Raw genomic sequence first — 25,074 nt, 5'->3', positions numbered from 1 at the left:
TACAACTCCCAACAGTGTTTTATAACCCTTGCAGTTCCTTCGCCCTATCAAAAGTATATCAACACCATCGAGCCCTATGCCACCTCTTTCTAATGATACCATGTTGAACCAATCTTACCGTCGCTTATTGATCAGTAACACAATATATTGTCATTCATGGTTTCCTCGGGTACCGACAGGCTTGCAGTAACCTTGCAGTAACATCTAGTGAAAGGGGGAATTTGAACACAAACTATCCGGAAAGCTGCCTCAAATATGCAGCTGTTCTTGTTCAATCCTGAAATGTAAGCTGTCGATGTGAATTTGGGTATTCACTGTGCGGATAGGTCACTACTCGCCTCCCGATATCTCACGGACTGGTCACCGATTTTTTTTTAACGGATTTATCCTTCAGTTAAAGACACTGTGGGTTGTAGAGCTCAGGGAGTTCGTGGGAATGTGCGAAGAATAAATGGTTTCCATGCAAGTAGATGCTGGACTGTCGATGTCCACTCGGTGAACCGACTGTCCTTTTTCCACGTTGCATGGCTCTGAATAGATGCCTACTTCAGTGAACCGACTGCCCTGCATCCAGGTTGAATGGCTATGTATGGGCGACCAACATTGACTTCGCTGGCTGTACATATCAACCCCCTAGCTGACAAATCTATTTCGGGTGAGCATTCTAAGGTTGTTCGATTACTCTCCTTGAAGTTAATCAATAACTGCTACAGTCGATTAGGTGCACAATATCCATTCCTCTTTATGAATCAGATTGACTGACACTGATCTTTGCCCCACGTTATCTCTCGAATTTATTGCAAAGTATCAACTGATACACCACTCACAGTAAAACCTGACAGCTGAGATCAAAGCTCACGTAGCCACAAGCAGGAAATTCGAGTTGGAATTGTAAGTTGCACCGACTGATGAACCATGGGTAATATAACCGCAATATAACCAGTGTGATAAGTAACTAATCTTTAAAATTCGGTTGGAATGATAATGTGCGTGGTTCAGTGCATAAAGGACGGGGCGCGGTTGCAGCAGAGAGTCTATAGGTCGGGTTTATGACAGTGATGTGCAATTGATCACCCTGGCAGCTTTCACTCAAAGTGCTGACTCAAATCGCTAGTTTCCTCAAACTCTGTGCCTCAAGCTAGAAGACGCAACAGAAGGTAAGAACCGTTAAATGAACTCGACAAAATAAAATATACTGGAAACATTGGGTAGTTTTAGAAAATTAAGCAGTCATTCCACCGGCGTTGTTTTGTATGCTCTACAAAAAATATATAGCAAATATAAGAAAATAGATTGTTTTAAAGAAATTGAATGATGGAATCAGACACCAATCATGTCAGACTCACTGCTGAATTCACTTTGTAGAAATGTTTGCATATTTTAGCCGCAAAGTAGATCAATAGGCTCTAGAAGTAAACTTTCATTTTCTTGCATTCTAGTGACAATACAGGCGGAGCAGGAGAAAATATAATTGTAGAAAATGTGCAACCGGGTACATCAGCCATAGTGAGTCTGTGCCAGTAGGGGAAAAGGTATTCACCCTATTGATCCCAACTTTCGCCCTATTAAACCCACCGTTGCTATTCCCTTCAAACAACTTTCCTTCTATCTGTTTTCTCATAGCTTTGCTGACCAACTATTGATCCGAACAGGAATGTTTCACACGGCTAGAAAGCCAGCGCGGCACATTATATAAAGTAAAATTCCAGCTGCGAGACAACAAAGGCTGTGTGCACGGAAGGGTCTCACTTTCTCGTAAACTCCAAAATACTCTTTAACTCTGAAGGAAGTCCGATATCTCTCATTGTGTTAACATGCAAGTGATTCTACACTTATGTCAACCCCTGAGTGAAAACCCTTTCTCACCTTATCCCCTCCGCTTCTTCTACTAATTATGTTGAATATCCCTGCTGTGGAAGCGAAATTCTCATAAACCCGCCATAATTACTTTGGATAAGTCGTAAGCGTTGTTAATTTTAGTGAACATGATTTGAACGTTCAAACAACGTCAACAGCAAAATCAGATTCCTTTGATCCCCCCTCCCCCACAAAGAACAAGGTTTCATGCAACAGATACAGAGGAATCAACTAATAGAAATGCGGCTACAGACAGGAGATTCCATGAAATTCCACGGCATCTTCTTAACCTCGTAGCATCCTAGTCCAGTTATGAATCTTAATACATTATATGGAATTGGTGATTTGTAAACACAGGTGCATCATCTATTCTTCTTTTTGGGATAGCAACTACTGTAGAGAAGACCCTGTCCTCCCAATGACACTATCACCCGGCCACCTAATTAAAAACCCGGTCAATTTGCAAAAGTACATATCTGTTCACTGCAGCTCGATCTACTGAGGGAGTCCTTACAGGAGAAAGTCAATGGAGACTCATCAGTAACGCACACAAAATCGACAGTCAAGTTGGGATCTATGGAGAGGCAGAAGATGTCTGATACAGGGGTTCATCCCCAAGATTCGACTGCTTACCGTTCTCCATAATCTTTCAAACTGCTGATTTCGAGCATTTTGTGCATGTTACTCTGGATTTCCAACATCCACCTTTTGTTCGTGAGAGTGAAGTCCCTCAGCTCACACTTGCGTAAGGTTGTCTGACCAGTGTGGAGAACATACCATTCACTCATACTGTATGCAATAATTTGACTGTTAGGATTAAGCAGAGAGAGAGAGGGGGAGAGAGGGGGAGAGAGAGAGAGAGAGAGAGAGAGAGAGAGAGAGAGAGAGAGAGAGAGAGAGAGAGAGAGAGAGAGAGACAGACAGACAGACAGAGAGTTGTGATATCTTATGCAAGCAGAAACAGATGAAATTGGTGTGATTATGTACAATTAATCATAATTATCTGAGAGCCGGGGCTATGAGGGACAAACAGGACTGAAAATAAATATATAAATTTAGTCAGCAAGATCTCATAACATCACTGCATATAAAGAGCAAAAGGATTCATGTCAATTATATAGTTATTCGTGCTGTTTATGCATTTAAATCGTATTAAGCAGATAATGCATAATCTTCGAAAAGCTAAAATGCATGAACCTGTCAAGGCAAGCAAGTCAACCTTTAATGGTCACGTGAGCACTGCGTGAGAAACTGTACGTCCAGTCTAGGATTAGTTAATCATTAGGGGCAGTTACCTGTTCAGCTGCCCAATATAATCTATTTGCGAACGTTCCGGAGCATACTGGTGTGGACGATGTGGGTGATTCCTCTTGGTAAGGAGTCTCAGCAGGAATAAAAGTGACCGAGGAGGGTCGCAAGCTCGATGCTTGAAAGGCAAAATGATGCTGATCACCGAACTTTGAAACAAAAAAAAACAGAAAATGATGACAACGTTCTGCAGATACCAAGGAATCCAAATTAGATAGAGTTGATGTTTTGTATCAGTGGTACAGCTCTGTCCTTGTGACGATAAAACGGACAACAATCCCGTTTTCTATGAGTGGTCCGGTAACGAGAGGGACTTAAATTTACAAGGACACGTTCATATTGAATATCACATGTTTATTGCAGAGAATCTAACTCTGAGAATACCCGCAGTCATCATGTCTGAAGTTCCAATCGTGGGCATATATCCCCGGAAAAAGACGAAAGGTAGGATTTCAGGAAATTAAAAATAAATGTATCCATGTCCTTGAAACGAAAAGCAAAGGATGTCAATCCGAAATATGAAATAGCCAGCAACTGAGAGAGCAATGCATGCTGCTTTGGAATTTGGATGGGTTGATGAGACGAAATATAAAGGGGAAAGGGGATGGAAGAATCAAATTATCCGACGAATGAGAAGGGATGTGAAACTAAATACAGTCACTGAGAGATTGCGACGGAGAGGGAAGGAGGGAAGTGTGCGAGGCGTGAGGAAGGGAGGGAAGGAGAAAAACAGAGGGAGACAGTGAGGGAGTGAGATAGAAGGGGGGTAGAGGGAGACGCAGACAGGCAGACAGAGATTGTGGCTCACCATTGCCGGGGAGAATCGAGATGTCCACCAGATGAGAAGGTCAGTGAAAGATGGGGAATCCCAGTTACACATGGGAGAGGACGTAGAGCTCCTCCAGTTTCGCTGGAATGTCACACTGATGTGAAAGGAACAAGAGACAGAATATCTTCTAATTGAAGTGAGTTCTGGTGCGTAACAATTAAACAAAGTGTCTGTGACGCGTTGTAAGCCATTACCGATAAATTATAACAGGGATAAGCTGGAGCACAAAATAACTACGATGAGCGTTTTGATAACGGTGACGGTAAGGTGGCGACAAACGGGAAGGGAACTATCAGTTGCAATCTCCACAGTCAGGGACTAGACAGGCCCCTCTGCAGCCACAACCTCAGTGCTTCAAACAGCCAATTGAAGTTCCAGGCGAGCAGCATAGCTTAGGAATTGGTTGGGATTCTGGGTACAAAATGTTTTGGAAATCATCATCATATTATCCAATTACATAAATCTACCCTTCTGGAGGAGGATGGTTTATTGAGGTTTCAGGGCCAACTCCAGATTGGCCTTCATTCGCAGGTTTAGGAAGGACATAGGGTCTCCTTACGCCTGCAGTGCACGAAAAGAAGAGGTGAGCACGAGGTTGTGACACTAGACGGATTACGAGGAGGAGGAAATGCCTGTATTTATTATATCAACCAGCAAATGTTTTTCAGACAAAACAGAAATGTGAAGTTGTTGCTTCGATAGGAAGCTGGAAAGTGCTGAGTGCTGTGACTTAAGAATGATATTAAACAAAGCTGGAAGAGAGTTAGGGTTAGGGTTAGTTCACCACGGCCCCCTGGACATGGGCACCAGCCCCCGGCGGACAATGAACTCCCCAGATCCGGACTCGCACCACAGATATGGGCTCCAGCCCCCGGCGGGCCATAAACTCTCTCTCTCCGGACTCTGACCACGGATTTGACGCCCTGCGGGCTATAAGCTCCGGAGGCCCCAACTCCCAGTCAGGCTCAGACCGGGATCCTATGGCCGGGACTGTCGGTGCTGCCGCGGTCCTAACGCCCGTCCTATTCCCCTGCTACCTCCTATTCTCGTTGTAACTCCCAGCCTTTCCTTCATCCCTTATCCCCTCTCCATCCCTCCGATCCCTCATCCTTCCCTCTGCCCGCTCTCCCTGAACATTCCAACACCCCTCCTCTCCCTGAGACTTCCCACTCCTTATCCTCCCTTCAGATTCACTAGGTTGATTCCTGGGATGGCAGGGCTGTCTTAGGCAGAGAGATTGGAGAGATTGGGCTTGTACACACTGGAATTGAGGAGATTGAGAGAGGATCTGATTGAAACGTTTAAGGTAATTAAAGGATTTGATAGGATTGAGGCAGGAAATATGTTCCAGATGTTGGGAGAGTCCAGTACCAGTGGGCATGGATTGAGAATTAGAGGTCAGTTATTTAAAACAGAGTTGAGAACAAACTTCTTCTCCCAGAGAGTTGTGGAGGTGTGGAATGCACTGCCTCGGAAGACGGTGGAGGCCAATTCTCTGGATGCTTTCAAGAAGGAGCCAGATAGATATCAGATGGATAGGGGAATCAAGGGATATTGGGACAAGGCAGGGACTGGGTATTGATAGTGAATGATCAGCCATAGTCTCAGAATGGCGGTGCAGACTCGAGGGGCCAAATGGTCTACTTCAGCACCTATTGTCTATTGTCTATTAACCCCAGTCCCAACCCATGCCGCGTCTTCACCACCCCCCCCCCCGACCTTCCCCTATGTGAGGCAGAACGCTCTGTATAGGCCTCACTTTTGTCCCCCTCCGCCTCCACCTCAGTGAGTTCCATGCACGCCATGATGCTGAACTCTTCTTCCGCCGCCTACGTCTCCGAGCCTATTACTTCAACAAGGATTCGTCCTCAGTGATTATCCATTCTCCAGGCTTCTACGCTCTTCCTCCTCCTGGACACTCCCATCGGGCCTTCTACCTGCTCTCGACCTTTCCATCTCTAGCTGTCGCCGAGACATCAACCGTTTCAACTTCACCACCGCTCTCTCCTATTCTAACCTCACTCCCTCTGAGCGCACTGCCCTCCACTCTCTCCGCACTAACCATCAAACCTGCAGACAAAGGTGGTGCTGTAGTAGTCTGGCGGACGGATCTCTACCCCATTGAGGCCAAACGGCAGCTCTCCGACACCTCCTCGTACTTACCCCTGTCACAGGACCACACCAAAAAACATCAAGCTACTGTCTCCCGCGTTATCTCCATCCTGATCAACTCCGGACACCTTCCTCCCCCAGCCAAAAAACTCATAATTCCCACATCCCGCACAGCTTGGTTTTACCTCCTCCCCAAGATCCACAAGCCTGACTGTCCCAGAAGACCCATAGTTTCAGCCTGCTCCTGCCCCACCGAACTTCTGCCTGCCGAATTGGACTCCATTTTATCCGCCATAGTTCAGACTCTCCCCACCTACATGCAGGATACATCCCATGCCCTTCACCTCTTCAATAACTTCCAATTGCCCGGCCCCAACCGCTTCATTTTTACCATGGATGCTCAACCCTTATACACCTCCATCCCACATCAAGAAGGCCTCAAAGCCCTCCGCTACATTTTGGATAACAGACCCTACCAGTTCCCCAACACCACCACACTCCTCTGGTTGGCGGAGCTTGTTCTAACTCTCAATAACTTCTCCTTTGGTTCTTCCCACTTTCTCCAGATCAAGGGCGTAACCATGGGCACTCGCATGGGCCCCAGCTATTCCTGCCTCTTTGTGGGTTATGTGGAACAGTCTATGCTCCAAATTTCTACTGTCAACACTCCCCAACTTTTCCTCCGCTACATCGAATACTACATTGGTGCTGCTTCCTGCACCCATATTGAGCTCGTCAATTTCATCAACTTTGCTTCTAACTTTCAGCCAGCCCTTAAATTCTCTTGGTCCATCTCGGACACTTCTCTACCCTTTCTTGATCTCTCGGTCTCCATCTCCGGAGACAGACTATCCACTGACATCTTCTAAAAACCCACAGACTCCCATAACTATCTTGACTATACCTCTTCCCACCCTGCCCAATGCAAAAATGTCATTCCCTCTTCCCAGTTCCTGGGTCTCAGCCGCATCTGCTCCCAGGATGAAGCTTTCCGTTCCAGGACTTCTCAAATGTCCTCTTTCTTTCAGGATCGCGGTTTCCCTTCTGGCGTCATCAAAGATGCCCTCACCCGCATCTCCTCCACTTCCCGCACTTCAGCCCTCAGCCCATCCTTCCGTCACCACAACAGGGACAAGGTCCCCTTTGTCCTCACCTACCAGCCCACCAGCCTCCGGATCCAACACATTATCCTCCGCAACTTCCATCACTTTCAACAGAACCCCACTACCCAACACATCTTTCCCTCCCTACCTCTCTTAGCTTTTCGCAGGGATCGTTCCCTCCGCGACTACCTGTTCTACACGTCCCTCCCCACAGAACTCCCACCCAGCACTTATCCCTGTAAGCTCAAATGCTACATCTGTCCCCACACCTCCCCCCCTTACCGCCATTCCGGGCCCCAGACAGTCCTTCCAGGTGATGCAACACTTCACCTGCGAGTCTGCTGGAGTTGTCTATTGCATCCGGTGCTCCCGGTGCGGCCTCCTCAACATCGGCGAGGCCCGACGCAGATTGAGGGACCGCTTCATCAGTCACAATAGGAATGTACTCCAGGTTGCCACCCCCTTCAACCCAGCCTCTCATTCCCATCTAGATATGTCCATTCATGGCCTCGTCTCCTGCCATGATGAGGCCAAACTCAGGTTGGAGGAGCAACACATCAACTACCGTCCGGGTAGCCTCCAGCCTGATGGCATGAAGAATTAATTCTCCAATTTCCGGTAATTCCCTCTGCCTCCCCCTATCCCAGTTCCCTCTCTTCCTCTCTCCCCTTTCAATTTTCTGCTCCTTTATCTCTACAGTTCTTTCATGCTTCTCCCCTCTCCCCTTTATCTTTCCTCTGATTGGTTCTCCACCTGGCGCCTCTAGCCCTACCTCCTCCCCTATATTTATTTCTGGGCTTCGGACCTCTACCCCCCCCCCCCCCCCCCCACCATTCCTGATGAAGAGTCTCGGCCCGAAACGTTGGCTGCTCTTTTCTCACGGATGCTGCTTGGCCTGCTGAGTTCTTCCAGCGTTGTGTACATATTCTTTGATCCACAACATCTGCAGTTGTATTTTTGAGTATTTGAGACGTATGTCGATGGAAATCTGAATCTCTGAAGCATTCATCGCTGTGGGCGAAGTGATGGGGACAGGGTTTATAAGGAAAGGTACACACAACTGGACAAAGCGTTGCTAAATTGTGAGAGATAAATGAGCGTTCTGGGGCATGATTGCTTACTACCTCAACAATAACGTCCAGATAGCGCTGAAGAATTAGGTAGATGGCCTGCGCATGCTGTAGGATTCTTTAAGAACGTGTTTTAATGTATGAGCAATAGCATATTTGCATTTACATGAATAAAAGAATGGCGAGATTTAACTTCCGTAGTTTGATTTGAAGAACAAAACTATAATACTCAAGATCAGCTGGGCTAGATTTGTGAGAACAACGTGTGAGCTGCAATTCCTTTCCTATCGAATTGGACGACGACTTTTAGAGGAACGTGACTGCGCTTGATGCAGCCAGGAACAATATGTTCAGAAGAGAGAGTATTCCCACTCTGCACACGGGAAGCATTTGGATTTCAGATAATTTTGGTTTCGGCGCAATGTAGGTTGGTTATGTTCGCCGATTTTTCCCTTTCCTCTGTCAAAAATCAGCTGTTTTGTTCTACTGACGTTGAGTGGAAGTTATCGTTGAGGTAGTATGCAATCTTGCCCCAGAACGCTCATTTATCTCTTACAATTTAGCAACGCGTTGTCCAGTTGTGTGTAATTTATATTTTACTTGTCAGTGCCACATGTCTGGTTCTACGTGCACGAGATGAGTCCGCAGCTACAGTTTTCTTGCATCTGTGTGTATAAGTGCATATTTTATATCTGGGGTTGACACTTCGAAATATATGGAGAGTGGTGAGGAATGTTTTCAGATTCTGGACGCTTTGTTTACAGATCCGAACTCCAAAATCACGTGTTTCTTGTCAAATTGTGACGATCACCAGTTGCTGCAGTTGACGAGATTCTACCGAGACCGACTGGAGCAGGCGATTGAAGAGGGGGTGGAGGGCATCGGTCTCCTGTTAACAGGCGCAGACCAATTCACCGGCCAAGAGTATCACGTAAGTAGGAGAAACGTAGACAGAGTTTATGCCAATGGAGGCAGAATTTCAAAGACAGGAAGTTACCTTTCCGGCACCAGCGCTCATGACAGATTTTCATACTGCATCTAGACTATAGCCATTCATTCATGGTAACTCCTAAGGTAATCTTTATGGCAGGTCCCCGCCACCTTTGTCTTCATTTAATTCATTATAACGGTTGTCCACGTGGATACTTTGCGTCTGGGTATTTAAGCAACTAAAGCCCACTCTTTCGTAAGAGCATGAAAACCAATCTCATACATTTAGTAACATTTTACCAGTTAATATCCATAAGCTGCCCAAGATTCCTGAAAATGTAATTTTGGTTACACACTTGAGAGACATTTCACAGATCTGGCGAGATAATGTGAGTCTAGTGTCAGGATCTAAGTATTTCCAACATGCACTCTTTTCAATTCTATTTTCTCTATACTGTGAATTGCAATTCTAAAGGCGTCAAAACTTCTAGAACACATTCTTCTGCACCGCTTTAATAGTTAAGGAGGTCATTTAGGAGGAGAGAAATAAGTTTAACCAAGGTACTTTCATCATGTTCAAGGCTCGCTTTCTGTTCGAAAAACAATCAGAAGATGACACACTCATGAACGGAAGATCTTTTGTTATATATATATTTATATATTTTTTATCATTCATTGCAGAAGGTTACTCAGCTCGCTGAAAAAGGTAGCAGGAAGAACGGTTCCAAACTACTTCTGAACCTAGTAATGGAGAAAGGGTCTCGGGCTCGGAGGGTGATGTGGGAGTCTTTCGTAGAAATTCGCCAGACCTTACCGAAGCTGAGGAAGATAGTGCAAGAAATCGAGGAGCACGGTACGGCAACTTTAGACAGTGTAGTCAAGTTCATATTTAAACGCAACATGTTTTCCTACATTTATTTAAGCTCGTTTACTGGAAAATGCCTTTCCTTCATTAGGTTCAGGTCTGTTCGCCTATATGGACACAGAACGGGGTTTATCCAGAGTGCTCTGTCATATGCAAGGTAGGACAAGAACTACTCTAGATTTCATAGTTTACAAACAACTGTGATTTTAGAATCAGCACACGGCAAATCAGGAATTATAGTCCGCTGAAATTTACATCAGTGGCAAAACTTACGCCGAAAGATTTATTGGCACCAGGTTTACTCACATTTGCGGCAGCACGAACTTATTTAGGATAGACGATTAAGATTTCTTCGGGATTGTGTAATGTCTTAAAAACCTGACTGAGATTTTATGAGGAGATGGTAAAGATGACTGATGGAGAAAAGGCTTCAAATATGATATACATCAATCTAAGTAAAGTTTGTGAAATCGGTTCTCGTGGAAAGCTTAAAAATCCCCTTGAGACTCATGATGATTTAGGGGTTTGGATTTGAAAATGACTTAGCAATGAAAGACACTGCCTGTGTTGGGAAATTTTCTCCTAACTGGAAGTCAGACACCAGCTTTGTTCAGTGAAGATTAGTGCACGAAAATGTGCGTGGAATAGCTGCAGGTTTGTGAAAGACGCAATAAAGTGGGGGAATTATGGCCAGGGAGCAATATTGTCAATGGATTCCTCAGCAGGATACAGAACATTTGAACTATGGCAGGAGAAGAAACACGTTACTCTGAATCCAGATATGTGTTATGCCCTGCACTTAGACCATTGGACGATACAACATAGGAGCAGAATTAGGCCATTAAACCCACCTACCCCATTTCGTCATGGCAAACTGATCATCCCTCTCAGCCACAAACTCCTGCCTTCTTCCTGTATTCCTTCATGTTGTGACCAATCAAGAATCAAACAACCTCTGCCTTACATATGAATAAATCCTGGCTTCAGCAGTTGCCCAAGGCAACGAATTCCTCAGATACACCACTGAATATAAAAGCTCGTAATCTCAGTTCTGAAGGGATCCCCGTTAGGGCCACAGAAAAGCTTCTTTTTCTTTTTAATAGTCACCATTCTATTTCTTTACTAAAATGCGTGCCTATACATTTTGGGACACTGAGTTCCATCTGCCACTTCTTCTCTCATTCACCTAAACTGTCTAATTCCTTCTGACATCTCACGATTTCCTCAAAACTATCTACCCTTACTTCTAGCTTTGTATAGTCCGGAAATGCTGAACAAAACCATCAATTCTGTCTTCCAAGTCATTTGCATGTCACTTAAAAAGAAGCGGACCAAACATAGACCCTTGTGGAACACCACTAGTCGCCGCAGATCAACGGAAGATTTTTCGAAGGTTCTGGCTCCTGCCAATTAGCCATAGTTTTATCGATGATAAAATCGTTCCTGCATTACCATGGATTCAGAACTTGTTCAGAAGCCTCATGTGCAGCACCTTGACAAAGTTCTTCTGGTAATCCAAGTGCAAATCTTCAGGCGGTTCTTCTTTGTCTATCCTGATTGTTATGTCTTCAAAGAATTCTAACAGAATTGTCTGGCAATATTTTGCCATGTAAACCCCATGCTGACTGCAACCTACTTTATCATGTGTTTCCAAGTACCGCGGGACCACATCCTTATCGATCGATTCCAACATCTTCCCAACTACTGAGGTCGGGCTAACTGTCCTATAATTTTCTTTCATTTGCCTCTCTCCATTCTCTAAGATTGGAGAGACATTTGGAAATATCCTGTCTTCCGGAAACAATCCAGACTGCACAGAATCTTGAAAGATCATTACTAATGCCTCCACAATCTCTTCGGCCACCTCTTTTAGAACCATTTGATCCATCCGATTTACATACGGTGTGATCATTCAACTCCCCAAGGACATTCTACCTAACAATGGCAACTTCGCAAATTTCTCACCGTACTCCCAGTGTGTTCTGCAGCGACGACTGATAAAATGCTCGTCCGCCAATTTCTTGCCCCCAGTACTACCTCTGCAGCTTTATGCGGCTAGACATCTATTCTTGCTTCTATTTGACACCTTACGTATCCGAAAAAAAACTTTTGTCATCCTGTTTAATGTTATTTGCTCTCCTACTCTCTTTTTCCACCATTTCCGTCTAAATGACCATTCCATTGCCTTCTGTTGGATTTTAAAGGCTTTAGAATTCTCTAACTTCCCAAAACATTTCTCTATCATATGCCATATCTTTGTCTTTTATATTGGCTCTGACTTCTCTTGTAAGACACAGTTGTGTCATCTTCCCTTGGAAAGCGTATTTCTCTTTCGGATCTCCATGTCGTGGGCCTTCCAAATAGCTTCCATAAACTCAAGCTACTGCTACTATGCCGTCATCCCTGCCAGTGTACTTTACCAATCAATATCGGCCAATTCTCTTCTCATGTCCCTGAAAATCACTTTACTATCCCGTAATATTGAACAATCCGCCGTTAGCTTCTCCTTGACAAATGTTATTGTAAAATCCATCATATTATGATCACTTGCACTAAGGGTTCTGATAACTCATGCTCTCTAATAAATTCTGGTTCATTACACAACAAACAAGCCAGGGCACAACCAGGAACTGTTCTGAAAAGCCCTCTCGGAGATAATCTGGAAATTTCGCCTCCTGGGATCCAGCACCAACCTGATTTTCCAAATCCAACTGTATATTTAAATCCCGCATATCTATTGTACATTGTCAGTTCGGCATGCATTTTCTGCATGCATCACATCCTCACTACTGTTTGGGTGTCTGGATATAACTCCCACCAGGGCCTTTTTATCGTTTTTAGCTCTGCAACAGTGATTTAGCACCTTCGTACAAAAAGGAGAGAAACTTGACAATACTTTACCTGCCCCAAGTCCGATCTCAGCTAAACAAGGCAACCCAACACCGGCGCACTTAACAGAGCGGCCGTTCCGTTTACACTTGCATTATTATCATTCGCCCTTTCAAATGCATCCCACTCGATGAGTAGTCGCGGGCCGATTCAGAGAAACTGCCCTGACGCTCTGGCTTTCGAATCTTAACTGCGAACTGGTTAAACATTAACTCCATTTACGCAACTCCCTCTGGCGATTCGTCGCAGCCGAACTAATTTTGTGAGATCCAATTGAAGAGCCGGCTGCACAGGTAATGGCAAGGTCCCTGCATCCCTGGAGTGGCAGCACAACAGATATGGCCTTAAATAAGGTTTGATCTTGTGGGCCTGGATGTTAAGTATAAAAGTCGGGAGGTTATTCTGCAACTCCTCAGTACTGTGGTGAAATTATATTTCGCGTATTCTGGTGATCGCATTACAGAAAGGCTGGCAGTTTTGGAGCATGTGCAGAAAAGGCTCGTTAGGATGTCGTCACTTTAGAGAGTATTAGATCTTAGTAGAGAAAGGACATACCTGGATTGTTTATTTGGAGATTTGAGGATGAGAAACCACCCGATTGAGAGAGGAACAGAAAGGACAGACAATGAAAGAATATTCTTCGAGGGTGGAAAAGACTAATGGTAGTGGAACGGTATACAGGTGACCATAGCGGGAGGGGGGTTTTAATGAACTTTGCTAAACGGGTTTTAGCACACAGGGTGCTCGGTACCCGAGCAGTCCCAGTAGAAATGATAGAAACAAAAACAATGATATCACTTAAGGTGTGTTTAATATAATCATGCACAGACAACGGGTTTACACAGGTAGCAATATCAAATCAAATACGAGCAGATACGATCTTTTAACTTACTCAAACATCAATCTAACCCTGCTGTCCCATATAGGCCTGCATTTTCCTTTACTCCATGTACCTCTCTGAGAGTCCTCGGAATGTCCTGAATATATCTAACTCTCCTACTTCTCTCGGTACTGTGTTATTGCCCCTATTGCTCTCAGTTCAAACCAAAACCTTGGACGCCTCCCATACCTTCCTGCAATCACTTTTGAACTGCACCAAAGATTCAAAGGTTCGTTGATTATCAAGCAACGGATGGAATATCCAACTTCGGAGAAGAGAACTCTGGAGAAGTGAAACAAACAGTGGAAATGCTGGGACCACCACCAGGGTCCAGTCACACTGTGACAGGGAAAAACTTCGCAGCAGGTTCCTGGCACAATTTGAATCATGACCCACTGATACAGTAGAAATTCATTGCGGAATCCTAAAAAAAAACACCTCGCAGAGTCCTAACGCTCTTTGATAACTCATTAACAGTTTCGGCAGGGAGCTGACCCACTTGTAATCCTAAACACGAATGATGCTGTGCAGTCTAGGCCCTAATATATCGCAAATTCTATTCCCTCTCGTTAGAACTCCTGCTACCATAGACTCACCATTCATTCTTTCTGGGATAATGGCACACTGCACACGTCATAGACTACAAATAATACTTCAATACCTTGCGACAATTCCTACAAGGTCCTTAACCACGTCGATACAACAAGTTGCTGAAAAATTCCGGCCGGAGTACTGTGAAGCTGGATGCTTGTTGGAAAGGCTGTCCGGCTTGTCGGAGGACTTGGGCGGTGAGTCAAAGGGATCGTAGGTGCGGGTCAGGTTGCAGATTGTGTTGCTGCCTTCTACTCGAAGGTATCGGAGCTGGTGCATGAAGGTGACATGCAATGTAACCGTGGGTAACAGTCTTGTACATTGAGCTTGCATTCATTGACCGTATTGGAAACTGATAATATCAGTTTGGTGGTTAGACAAGCGGTGTGGGAGGTGCGTTGCCTTCGTACTTGCGACGGTAAAACCTCAAGCCGTCGTCTTGCCTTTTGCGGCTCTCCAGGAGAAAGTAGCTAGAAGATCTGCAGCGTGGCGTCCATAACCTTCTGAGGGTGGGTGTGGGTTGCGGTGGCCGTTCCTGTCGGTGCTGCTCTTCAGTGTTCGATCGTTGGTGCAATGTAAGACGTGTTCGCAGTGCTGTGCTCTGCCAGGAATCTACGATAAGTTTGCGGGACATGTATCTCAGGGTTTTGCACAATAAGATGTGTGTGTGTGTGTGTGTGTGTGTGTGTGTGTGTGTGTGTGTGTGTGTGTGTGTGTGTTTGTGTGTGTGCGTGTGTGTGTGTGTGTGTGTGTGTGTGTGTGTGTGTGTGTGTGTGTGTGTGCGGGCGTGCGTGTGTGTGTGTGTGTGTGTGTGTGTGTGTGTGTGTGTGTGTGTGTGTGTGTGTTTGTGTGTGTGTGGTCGTTGCTTCGTTCGGGTGTATTCATGTATGGTTGAATGATAATGAAACTTGAATTTTAGTTGATTAAATTTGAAATCCTTTGTGAGGTCTCGATGCTGAGCAATCTCTTATTCTTCAGGTAGCTTTTGTAAGCTCCTGAGGAATATCGTGATAGACATAGGAAAACCCGAAAGCATTCCACAGGTATGAGAAGAGCAGGAGGAAGAGACGTGAGAGAATAGGACCTATCAATTGTGACAGTGGGGAAGTGTACATGGAACCGGAGGAAATAGCAGAGGTACTTTATGCATACTTTACTTCAGTATTCACGATGAAAAAAGGATCTCAGTGATTGTCGTGATGACCTGCAGCAGACTGAAAATTTTAAACATGTAGATAATAAGAAAGAGGATGTCCTGGATCTTTTAGAAAGCATTAAGACAGATAAGTCGCCGGGATCGGATGTAATTTACCCCAGGCTACTGTGGAAGTCGACGGAGGAGGTTGCTCAGCTTCTGGCGATGATCATTAATGGGGACGGGAGAGGTTCTGGAGGATTCGAGGGTTGCGGATGTTGTTCCTTTATTCAAGAAAGGAAGAAGAGATAGCCTAGGAAACTGCAGACCAGTGATTGGTAAGTTGATGGAGAAGATCCTGAGAGGCGGGATTTATTAACATTTAGAGCAGCATTATATGATTAGGAGTAGTCAGCAAGGCTTTGCCAAGGCCAAGTTCTGCCTTACGAGCCTGATTGCATTTCTTGAGGATGTGACTAAGCACATTGATGAAGGTAGAGTAGTAGATGTCATGTATATGGATTTCAGCGAAGCATTTGATAAGGTACCCCATGCCATGCTTATTGAGAAAGTAAGGAGGCCTAGGATCCAAGGAGGCATTGCTTAGTACATCCAGAATTGGATGCCACAGAAGGGCAAGTGGTAGTAGACGGGTCATAATCTGTAGGGGTCGGTTACCAGTTGTATGCCTCAGGGATCCGTTCTGGGAACCCCTTCTCTTCGTGATTTTCATAAATGATTTGGATGAGGAAGTGGAGGGATGAGATAGTAAGTATGCTGATGACACAACGTTTGGAGGTGTTGTGGATAGTGTGGACGACTGTGTGAGGTTACAGCGGGACATTAATAGGATGCAAAACTGGGCTGAGAAGTGGAAGTTGGAGTTCGAGCCAGATAACTGTGAAGTGGTTCATTTAGTAGATCAAATATGATGGCAGAATAGAGTGTTAATGGTAAGAATCTTTGCAGTGTGCCGGATCAGAGGGATCTTGGGGTCTGAGTCCATAGGACGCTCAAAGCAGCTGCGCAGGTTGACTGTGGTTATGAAGGCGTATGGTGTATTGGCGTTCATCAATCGTGGAATTTAATTTAGAAGTCGAGAGGTAATGTTGCAGCTATATAAGACCCGGTCAGACCCCACTTAGAGTACTGTACTTAGTTCTGGTCTCTTCACTACAGGAAGAATGTGGAAGCCATAGAAAGGGTGCAGAGGAGATTTAAAAAGACGTTGCCTGGATTGGGGAGCATGCCTTATGAGAATAGTTTGAGTGAACTCGGCCCTTACTCCTGGGAGCGACGGAGGATGACAAGTGATCTGATAGAGGTTTATGAGATGATGAGAGGCTTTGATCGTGTGGATAGCCAGAGGCTTTTCCCAGGGCTGAAATGGTTGCCATAGGTTTAAGGTGCTGGGATGTAGGTACAGAGGAGATGTCGGGGTATTTTTTTTTTAACTGAGAGAGTGGTGAGTGCGTGGAATGGGCTGCCGGCAACGGTGGTGGAGGCGGATACAATAGGGTCCTTTAAGAGACTTTTTGATGGGTACATGGAGCTTAGAAAGATGGAAGGCTATGTGTAAGCTTACTAAGTTCTAAGGCAGGTACATCATCGGCACAGCTTTCTGGGCCGAAGGGCATTATCGTGTTTTCTATGTTTGTGTTTAATCTCAGGTCAGAATTCAAAGTATCCCAAAGCATTATGATACGAACTGCAAATTGAAATGATCCGGGAAAAGTAGAGATCCTTTAAACCGTTGACTGATGAATATTGAAACTCCATACACTCCTCTCTATGTCGTAAAACATGACAAATACAATAAAATCTCATAATTATGCTTACAATTCTTGAGACGTTGTCGCTGACTGGGGACTTCCTTTCAATTTGAAAATTTGTTCACTACTTGTTTACGATTCGGCTCAAATTCCTTTAATTCCTTGCAGAGCAAATGAAAACCTATAAGGATGTTGCTATAAACAGAAAGAACATGAACTCTGTAACTGAATGGGTCCTGGTAGACCATCAGTAAAAAAATCCAAGCAATTCTCACTCATTTCGAAACCCATATATACCTAAAACGACTACTGTGGTAAGGGGAAGCGATTATTGGGCCGTTGAGTGTGATGATAAATAGTTACTGGGCACGACTGTGATACCAGATGGAGCAGAACAGTGACCGTCGTCACGTTTCTTTTCCAAGAAATCACACTTATTCTAGAAAGATAAAAATATTAAAAAATACAGTACAATGCAGGCTCTTCGGCCCACAAAGTTGTGCCGAACATCTCCGTACCTTAGAAATTGCTAGGCTTACCTATAGCCTCTATTTTTCTAATCTCCATGTACCTATCCAAAAGTCACTTAAAAGAGCCTATAGAATCCGCCTCTACTTATTCTGCACAGGTAGAGACGAGCATTGTCACCAGGCAAATAATAGGCAATAATTGTTTAAGCAATACTGGAATGGGGAAGTTCTGATTTAATGTCTGGCGACAAGTCTAACTGCTCACATTCAGAATATCTGAAAACTTGCCACAATTCACGAGCTACAGACAGATCCTCAGAATGAATCAATAAACTTCGAAACCTCGACCTTCGTAGTTCACTTTCCAACTGTATCTCTGAGCTCTCACAGGTAGAAGGGAATCTGTACAAAACAGCTCCTTCTCGTTAACAATCATCAAAGACATCGTCTACGTTTTCTAACTAATGACGTTGTGACTAGGCGTAGCGCAAACACGACATCTAAATTCGCTGGAAATGCTGTCTGCACAATCTCAGATAGTGACGAGGAGCTGCATAGATCACTAAGATCAATGGTATCTTTGAAGCAGCCTTGCACACCAGTTCTAAGGAATTCATTGTGGCCAGGAAGTAATGTCAAGGGAACACAGACTAGGTCGGAATGAGAGGCAACAGTGGACAGGGTGAGCAGTTTCAGTTCCTGGGCGTCAATAACTCTGAAGCTCTGCCGTCGGCCCAGCATACTGATGTAGTTCCGACGAAGGAAGCCAGCGGCTGCATTTCAGTCGGAATTTGAGATAGTCTGGTATGTCACCAAATCCTCCAGCAAATTTCAGCAGATGTACTATCGATGGCGTTCTAAATGATTGCATTCTGATTCTGGTGTGCAGTGGTTAATGCAAAAGATTAAAAGGAAATAAACATGCGGAGAGCTTCATTATGGGCCTTCCACGCATCGAGGTTATTGTAAACAAGTGATCTCCCAGATAGGCGTCATCCAGCAATCAGGTGTATAAGATGATGTGAGGCAACGGTCAGAGGCTTTTTCCCCAGGGCTGAAACGGTTAACATGAGAGGGCACTGTGTTAAGGTGCTTGGAAGTAGGTACAGTGGACGTCAACGGTAGGTATTTTTTTTACGCAGAGAGTCGTGAGTGCGAGGAATGCGCTGCCGGCGAGTGTGGTGGGGCGGATACAATATGGTCCTTGTACAATAAGAGACTCTTGGATAGCCACATGGAGCTTAGAAAAGTAGGGAGCTAGAGGTAACCCGAGGTAATTTCTAAAATAAGTACATATTCGGCACGGCATTGTGGGCCGAAGGGCTTGTATTGTGCTGTAGGTTTTCTATCTTTCTATGTTCTTACCATCCAGAACATGTCCTCTTTCTCGCTACTGCTGTTAGGCGGAAATGTGCAGGAGAATGAAGACATACACAATATTTTCTTCTCTTTTGATAGAACATTACCGAAAGGTCCATGCACACATGAACAGCAGCTGATGAGTTTTGATCAAATTTTGTACTGACAATTTATTATACATTCTTATTATATCTTACAGTATCCTTATGCATTAAACACCACTGCTGTCGCAAAATAACTTTTCGCATGTGACAGTGAGAGCAAACGTGGTTCTGATTCTGATTCTGATTATTCTTACATAAAAGAACATATTTGAATAAACGCCTTAATTTCTTATATTTGAAGTGGCTCAAGATAAACACAAGGAGACTTTGCGGGTGCAAACTGAAACTCTGAGAGTGAGCACCATATTGATGAAGGAGAAGGTGAAGGTTTTCCAGCTGGTTGATCGATACGCTGAGCTCACGGTCATTTCTACTGTTCGAGATCGCAGGCTGGTGGAACATGAGCTGCTGGCAAGAGGCAGAGACCATGAAGAGTGGAGAGAGAAACATCTCCGGAGGGAGCTGGATAAAATCCCGACAGAACACTTGTTCCATAAAAGTTACTCACGTCGATTTCTACGTGATATAAAGAAATACTTCAAGAAAAGTTCTACTGGGAGTTCTGCTGTTGTCGCCGGCGTCCCTGGAATCGGAAAAACAACAATGATACAAAAGATTGTTTATGATTGGTCGACAGGGCAAATATACCAAGAATTCCAGTTTGTATTCAGTTTCAACTTCCGGGATTTAAACTCAATTAACTGTAGAATAAACATGAGAGACTTGATTCTGGATCAGTATCCTTACTTAGGGAATATCGTGACAGAGCTCTGGAAGAACCCAGAGGGACTACTTTTTATTTTCGATGGTTTGGATGAATTCAAGTACAGAATCGACTTTGGCATCAATTCAGGAGACACGGAACCTTTGTACATGTGCACAGATCCAGAACGTGTGTGTGAAGTATCTGACATCGTGTACAGTTTAATCCAGAACAAGCTGCTCCCCGGGTGTTCAGTGCTGGTGACCACCCGCCCCACAGCGTTGCATTTATTGGAAAAGGCAGATATCAGTGTCTGGTCGGAAATCCTAGGATTTGTTGGTGAGCAAAGGAAGGAATATTTCAACAAATTTTTCAAAGACCAGGCAGTGGCAGCAGATGTCTTTAAATACGTTGAGGAGAACGGGATTCTGTACACCATGAGCTACAACCCCTCTTACTGCTGGATCCTCGCCCTGGCCCTGGGCCCGTTCTTCACAAAAAGAGACAGGGACCTCCAGCGTGTTCCCAAGACCATTACCCAACTGTATTCCTACTATATATACAACATTCTGAAAAACCACGGCCGTGAGATTGACAACCCCCGTGATATGTTACTCAGGGTTGGTCAGATGGCCTTCAGAGGATTGTCTGAGAAGAAGATTGTGTTTACAGATGGAGATTTGATCAAGTACAATCTACAGTCTTCCCAGTTCCTGTCCGGGTTCCTGATGGAGCTTTTGGAGAGAGAGGATTCTGTCCGGAGCGTGGTGTACACATTCCCACACCTGACCATCCAAGAGTTTGTAGCCGCCCTTGCACAATTCCTGACTCCAGAACGTAGAGACATTATGAGGCTCCTGACTGAAGTCCAAAGTACAACGGATGGGCGATTTGAGGTATTTCTCCGTTTTGTTGCGGGCCTTTCTTCCCCAGGGTCAGCATGGCGCTTGGAAGAGTTTCTTGGCCCATTTCCACATCAAACAATCTGCCGGGTGATTGATTGGGTGAAGGAGGAAGTTGCACGTCAAGCTAGAAACACATGGAGTGAAGCCGGTAAACGGAATCTCATTAATACGTTGCACTACCTGTTTGAGTCTCAGAATAGTGGACTGGCTCAGGCCATACTGGGATCGATGGAAACACTCTCATTCAGTGGACTGCGATTCACTCCGATTGACTGCACCGTCCTGTCTTACTCCATTGAGTTCTGCGATTCAGTCAAACATCTCGATCTATGGGGGTGCCGCATCGAGAGTGAAGGCCTCCACCGTCTGGTTCTCGTGCTGCACAAATGCCAGCAATTAGGGTAAATATATTTATCTCTAAACTGTAAATAATTTGCGCTTTCTTTTGTTTCTGTGCCTGTGCCTCCTGCCCTGTGTTTGAAGGATGTCTCCGTGTTCCAACAATGAATGAATGATAAGTTCACCAACTCTGACAACGTTATCTGTTTCGCCCCCTACCGTTCGCAATCGACGGAATGAGGCTAAATTAGGCGAAAATCTGAGAGAATTGTATTAAATAAATTACTGACTTTCCGTAAATGACTGAGCGGCGGGCAGTGCGGGAAATAATTAAGTTTAGTTATTAATCTCCTGAAGTGTTTCCTGCAACATTAAAATTATATCCTGTAATACCGGACATGGAGTTTCAATCTTATCGTTTTCCTTTCTGTCCTGTTGTGTTTAGACTAGGCAGTAATGACCTGGGAGATTCGGGAGCGAAACTGGTGTCTCTGGCTCTGAGAAACCCGGAATGTAAAATACAGAATCTGGGGTAAGTACCAAAATACTGGAGAATTTGTTTCAGGTTAAACATTGGTATGACCAATAATTGTGTTGCTGATAAACATTGGGGATTTTCACCCTGTCACGTTTCTCAACGTGTCTTTAACTCTCTCATCTTCAGTCTGTACAAGACAGGTCTCACTGATTCTTGCACCAAGGATCTCGCCTCCGCTCTCTGTAAAAACACTTCTCTGAATGTATTGGATCTGGGATCGAACTCATTCACAGATCGATCTGTCCCCGCTCTCCGCCGCTTCATACTGACCGCCGCAAGTCTGCAGTTGATTGAGTGAGTCTTTGTGCTTCTTTTCAGTAGATAAAATCAGTGGTGTTACTGTTTCCTCTAATAATATTTTTCGATAACATTGTGTTGAAATATTGGCGCAGATCGCTGTTGTTCACACAGTGTAATCCGTTCATTTCTTCCTTATTATTCCATCTTCTTCAGGCTGAGGGACAATGCATTCAGTCGGACCGGCGAGAAGGAATTGAGATCTTTGCAGGAACCCAGACCAGGACTGGCAGTAATCCTGTGATCGGCTCTCTATGTGAACAGCATGACCAACGGAATAGAAACACTTTGGGCTGATTATCCGCCCTTCCCTTTAACGGGCAAGTTTGAGATTTCTATCAAAGTTTCCAGTCGATCCCGGTTCGAGCTGAGCATATGGCGGCTGGATACGTGATCCTGCTACCAGGTGGCACAGCTGGCTGTTCATCCGACGCTGATTTTCCAAGGGACAAGGTACTGGCCCCATAGTGGGGACATGTGCATTTGGATTAGAGAAATCATGGGTGTGTCCCAGCCTGGGAACACATTCGCTGCCCACGGTTAGATGATCGGGGAAGAAAATCACTCGTCGCTTTTCTACAGATGGTGCAGCGGGAAATTTTACTGTAATTCACAAAGTAGTCTGACGACATAATAATGTAAAACTGTCAGTTAAGTCCGCTCTTGTCACCAGATCTGTCACGATAATGAATGCTATCCCGAATTGTGATTTCATTATCAGCCGTTCCCCATGCAACGAACCGGTCAAAAGCACGACTGATTGTTCAGCTTCTCATGTATCGTTTTCCCTCGTTCACTATCGATTATTAAATCTCAAGCTATAGGAGAAGTCGCTGATCCCAAGAAGTGGAATATGTATTTTCGGGCTCCTCTCCCTTCTTCTTGATATCAGAAATGAGAAGAAGGCATGTCCTGATGAGAGTCCTTTATGATCGATGCCGTGTTTTTGAAACATCGCTTTTTGAAGATATCTTCGATGCTGGGGCGTTTATTGTCCATGATAGAAGCTTAGTCCTCAACGTCCCGCAGCTTTATTGAATAATGAGCAGTGGTCCTCCTGTGGCAGACGGAGATTTAACAAGTTAGGATGCTATCCAACGCACATCTTCAGACATTCGTGAGAGTCTTCAATTTCACACCGTGTCCACAAACTCCGAATCAAACAGAGCCCCTCTTGTGCCTTCTTTGTAATTTCATTTACATATTGGGGCCAGGACAGCTCTTCTGAGATGTTGATAGCAAAGAAATTGAAACTCTTTGCGCTCTCTCCTGCTGATCCATCGATAAGAACTGGTATGTGTTCAATTGACAACACCTTCTGAAATCCACAATGAATTTACTGGTCTTATGGACGCTGGGTATAAGGTTTTTATTGCGACACCACTCAACAAGCAGATCTACCTTGCCCCCGTATTCCTCCTCTTCACCTTCTGAAATTCTACCAACAGTATTTGTATAATTAACAAATTTATAGAGGTTTGTACAAAAGTCTTACGCGCGCATATATAGCTATACTATAGTACTTAGCGTATGAAGTAACTACAGCACTCTGATAACGGCATAGTACTGTGGTAGTGTTATTCATGCACTGTACTGCTACCACAATAATATTTTTTTAAAAAACAAACTAATTTCATGACACCATTTCATGAGTGATGTTAAACTTGATTCTAATAATGGAATCTGAAGGGAATAAGGGAATATGTAAGTCTGATTGCGGAAAGGGAAGAGGGAGAGGGGAATCATGGATGGAAAAATGGAGAAGAAGTGGGAATCACCATAGAGGTATTCTGTAATAATCAATAAACCAATTATTTGGAATCAAAAAGCATCGTCTATTTTCAGGGCTGAATGTGTCTACACCTACACTACCGAACCCCACCCCTGACCTTGGCTCTACTACACGGCCACATGTCCCATAATCTTTCTACGGCGCTCCCCACGAGCCTTTCCAAACATGTTTTGTTCCCGATAGATTTACAAACTCGGTCTCCACTCAGCGGTGACAAATCCAGTACAATGCAGAAGTTTTCGGCATCCCGGCTAGTTGCAGCGAGAACGACGGAGACCGAGGTTTTGCAGTTTGTTCATTCGTAATGAGCTTATGATGGGTTGCATCAACAACTTGCAGCCTGACGTGATTATTAATATTGTCCATGTCATCCAAAGCCGAGAGAAGAGCCAATGAGATTGCAACGGCCTTAGACTTCTTATGACATCCCGCAATTTACAGTAGGTCCAGGTCCCTGTTTAGTTATAATCAATCACTCTAAGTACTCCATCACACTAGATGTAAATGTTACTGGGTGACAGCCGTTGAGGCTTCTTGCGCACTGGTATGATTGCAGCTCATTAGAAGCAGATGGGAACTTGCACCTCCTGTGGAAAATAATTGAAGATGACTCTGAAAACTCCAGCCAGCTGTTCGGCGAAGATTTTCACATCATCATCAGGACCTGAAGCCAGATTTGACCCTCTGAAACGATGTTCCAGCTTAGGCCTCCGAGACAAAGATCACAGGGTCAAGAGATTTTCCAGCGACTCCAACAGGCTTAATCCTTTCCTCCCTTAAACATGCCTTAAAGGAGTTGATATTCTCTGAGAGTGAATCATCATAGCCATTCATGATGGTGTGATCCATCTTGTAAGAAATAATGTCCTGCCGTGTTTGCCAGAGCTGACGTGCATATAACGTCGTCAATAACTTCATTCGGAATTGCCTGGGAATTACAAACCTGTGAATCTTAATTTAGTTGTGGAAAAACATTGGTACAGGATTCGTCAATACAGGATTTACATGTACTTGGAGAAGCATAGCCTGATTAGGGATAGTCAGTATAGCTTGTCAATATGTGGGGGTAGGGGAGTGGTAAGTCATGCCTCACTAGCCTAATTGAATTCATTGCTGCTGCGAGGACCCACATTTATGAAAGTAAACCAGAGGTTGTAGTGTATATGGATTTCAATAAGGTGATAAGGCTTCCCATAGTAGTTAGGTTTAGGAATGATTAGCGAAAT

The 25,074-nt window shown here is 44.5% G+C and overlaps 1 protein-coding gene across 1 annotated transcript; it reads left to right on the top strand.

Annotated features, from left to right (window-relative positions):
* Nucleotides 1-4,851: 4,851 nt before the first annotated feature.
* Nucleotides 4,852-24,516, top strand: LOC132377458 (NACHT, LRR and PYD domains-containing protein 3-like). Its single transcript, XM_059943739.1, has 7 exons — nucleotides 4,852-4,990; nucleotides 9,044-9,210; nucleotides 9,891-10,062; nucleotides 19,516-21,283; nucleotides 21,667-21,753; nucleotides 21,886-22,053; nucleotides 24,405-24,516. Exons 1-7 carry the CDS (start codon nucleotides 4,852-4,854, stop codon nucleotides 24,514-24,516), a joined length of 2,613 nt encoding a protein of 870 aa, XP_059799722.1.
* Nucleotides 24,517-25,074: the final 558 nt, after the last annotated feature.

The sequence above is a fragment of the Hypanus sabinus genome, chromosome 18, assembly GCF_030144855.1.
Source record: "Hypanus sabinus isolate sHypSab1 chromosome 18, sHypSab1.hap1, whole genome shotgun sequence".
NCBI lineage: Eukaryota > Metazoa > Chordata > Chondrichthyes > Myliobatiformes > Dasyatidae > Hypanus > Hypanus sabinus.
This window is presented reverse-complemented; position numbering and strand designations above follow the sequence as displayed.

What these genes read in the sequence shown, in the direction of transcription:
- LOC132377458 (XM_059943739.1), top strand. Translation starts at nt 4,852, where the DNA reads ATGGGCTCCAGCCCCCGGCGGGCCATAAACTCTCTCTCTCCGGACTCT. An exon ending in TCCTATGGCCGGGACTGTCG is followed by an intron (nt 4,991 to 9,043) that starts GTGCTGCCGCGG and finishes CTTTGTTTACAG; the next exon opens with ATCCGAACTCCAAAATCACG. An exon ending in CACAAATGCCAGCAATTAGG is followed by an intron (nt 21,284 to 21,666) that starts GTAAATATATTT and finishes TGTTGTGTTTAG; the next exon opens with ACTAGGCAGTAATGACCTGG.